The 1739-nt window shown below is 46.9% G+C and overlaps 1 protein-coding gene across 1 annotated transcript; it reads right to left on the bottom strand.

Annotated features, from left to right (window-relative positions):
- Positions 1 to 647: 647 nt before the first annotated feature.
- SARC_15457 (hypothetical protein) lies at positions 648 to 1564 on the bottom strand (the record flags this gene model as incomplete). The annotated part of the gene is made up of 2 exons (XM_014290423.1): positions 648 to 1281; positions 1452 to 1564. 2 exons carry the CDS (start codon positions 1562 to 1564, stop codon positions 648 to 650), a joined length of 747 nt encoding a protein of 248 aa, XP_014145898.1.
- Between the last annotated feature and the right edge of the window lie 175 nt (positions 1565 to 1739).

Below are 1739 nucleotides of genomic sequence, written 5' to 3' on the forward strand. Positions count from 1 at the left end.
CGTATGTATATGCACGGGTGCTTGTGTGTGGGAGAGTGGTAGGACTATACGAGTCAGGCATGTAATTCGTTTGAGTCACTCTCTGAGTATAGATATTGGCCTTTAGGGTTTTGAGGTGTGTGAGGGGGGGGGGGCGCGGGGGGTGGGGGGTTTCGAACTATGTATAGGCCTACCCTAGACCTCCAATAAATTTTGACCAAAAAATAAAATAAAATGTAGTGTGCAGGTACATGGGACTATAAATTCAGTATGTCCGTCTGATGTGCGCGCATGGGTTCGTGTGAATATAAATATACAGCTTTGAAATGAGTTAGTGAGTTTGGGAGCGGGGTTTGAAATTGTATAAGATTCACCACCCAGGGTTTTTTTGATTGGGTATGTATATATACTACCCCTAGACGTATACATACGTAGGATATATATATATATATATATATATATATGTGTGTGTGTGTGTAGTCAGACGCAGTAGTTGCCGATCTCAACCACACGATACAAAACGCTTAGAGGTACTCGTGCATACCCTGGGGCAGTTATTATGCACCTCTTTCTCGAGGACAGGTCAGGACTGGGCAGGGCGTGCCATTGGCTCGTGAAGTACCGAAATGCACCAGACAAGAAGCGCAATACCACAGGTAGGCTCCTACCTACACAATGTGCGTAGCTACCGGATACACACCTCCACACACATACATACCCTTCACATACATCAGACGCTTGCCCGTGCGCCTGTACCCCAGGTTCGGGTCTTCCGGGCCGGATTTGGCCTGTACACATCTATCGGCACTCGGTTCACTGGCTGGTGGACCCTCGCACTCTATATCATCCGACATGCCATCTGTCGCATAAGACTCATTTGCAGAGGGTTGCCTATAAGTCACATGCTTTCCAGTGGCGGTAGTCGCTTGCTCTTTCTCAACCTCGTTTATACTGCACGCCTTCAAAACCTGGTTTATACTGCCCGGGGTGTTTCGAACTGTCTCAACCCCCGCCCCTTTGTTCTGTGTGCCGCAGTAGTCTGTGGTGTGTGGCTGCCTCTCCTCACCAGACAACGTGACGGTGTTGCCGGATGCACTGACAGATGTTCCGGTGCCAGCCTGTTCCTTGGAGACGGATTCCAATTCCAATTCCCGTTGTGGGTGTGGGTGTGGGTGTGGTTGTGGGTGTGGGTGTGGATGTGAGTGTGGGTGTGAGTGTGAGTGTGAGTGCGTACTGGGTTCTTCTTGTGTCGACCCGTTTAATTGCACAGTGTCCGCTGAGGTGTTGGTATTCGGAGGTGACCTATGAAAAGTGGACAAATGCCGAGTTAAAACAGTTTACAATTTCTAATCAAGTCAGTTGGCAGAGCCCAGTCAGCCCTAAGCCTGAACGCTATACAACGGCACCTCTTGTATTAGAATGGGGTGGTCCGAGAAACATAGCTAAATACGAACTCAGTGAGATGTGTGTACCTGTTGTCTGTGCTGGTGCTTTGAAGGCTGTCGACAAACGCTTGTGTTTTGTACTGTCTCATCTCCATGTCCACTCTTGAATCCCTACTCAAGAGCATCCCTAGGAACGGCATAATGCATTATATAATCAGTGGTTCGTTTATTAATCGCATAATGAATTGCTCATTTGAGTATTCGTATATATCAATACATATGTTATTATATATATATATATATATATATATATATATTAATTGCACGAACAATAAAGACTCACTACGTTCCCACTGTACCCGACACTACCCGCCG

Source organism: Sphaeroforma arctica (genome assembly GCF_001186125.1).
Source record: "Sphaeroforma arctica JP610 unplaced genomic scaffold supercont1.6143, whole genome shotgun sequence".
Classification (NCBI taxonomy): Eukaryota; class Ichthyosporea; order Ichthyophonida; genus Sphaeroforma; species Sphaeroforma arctica.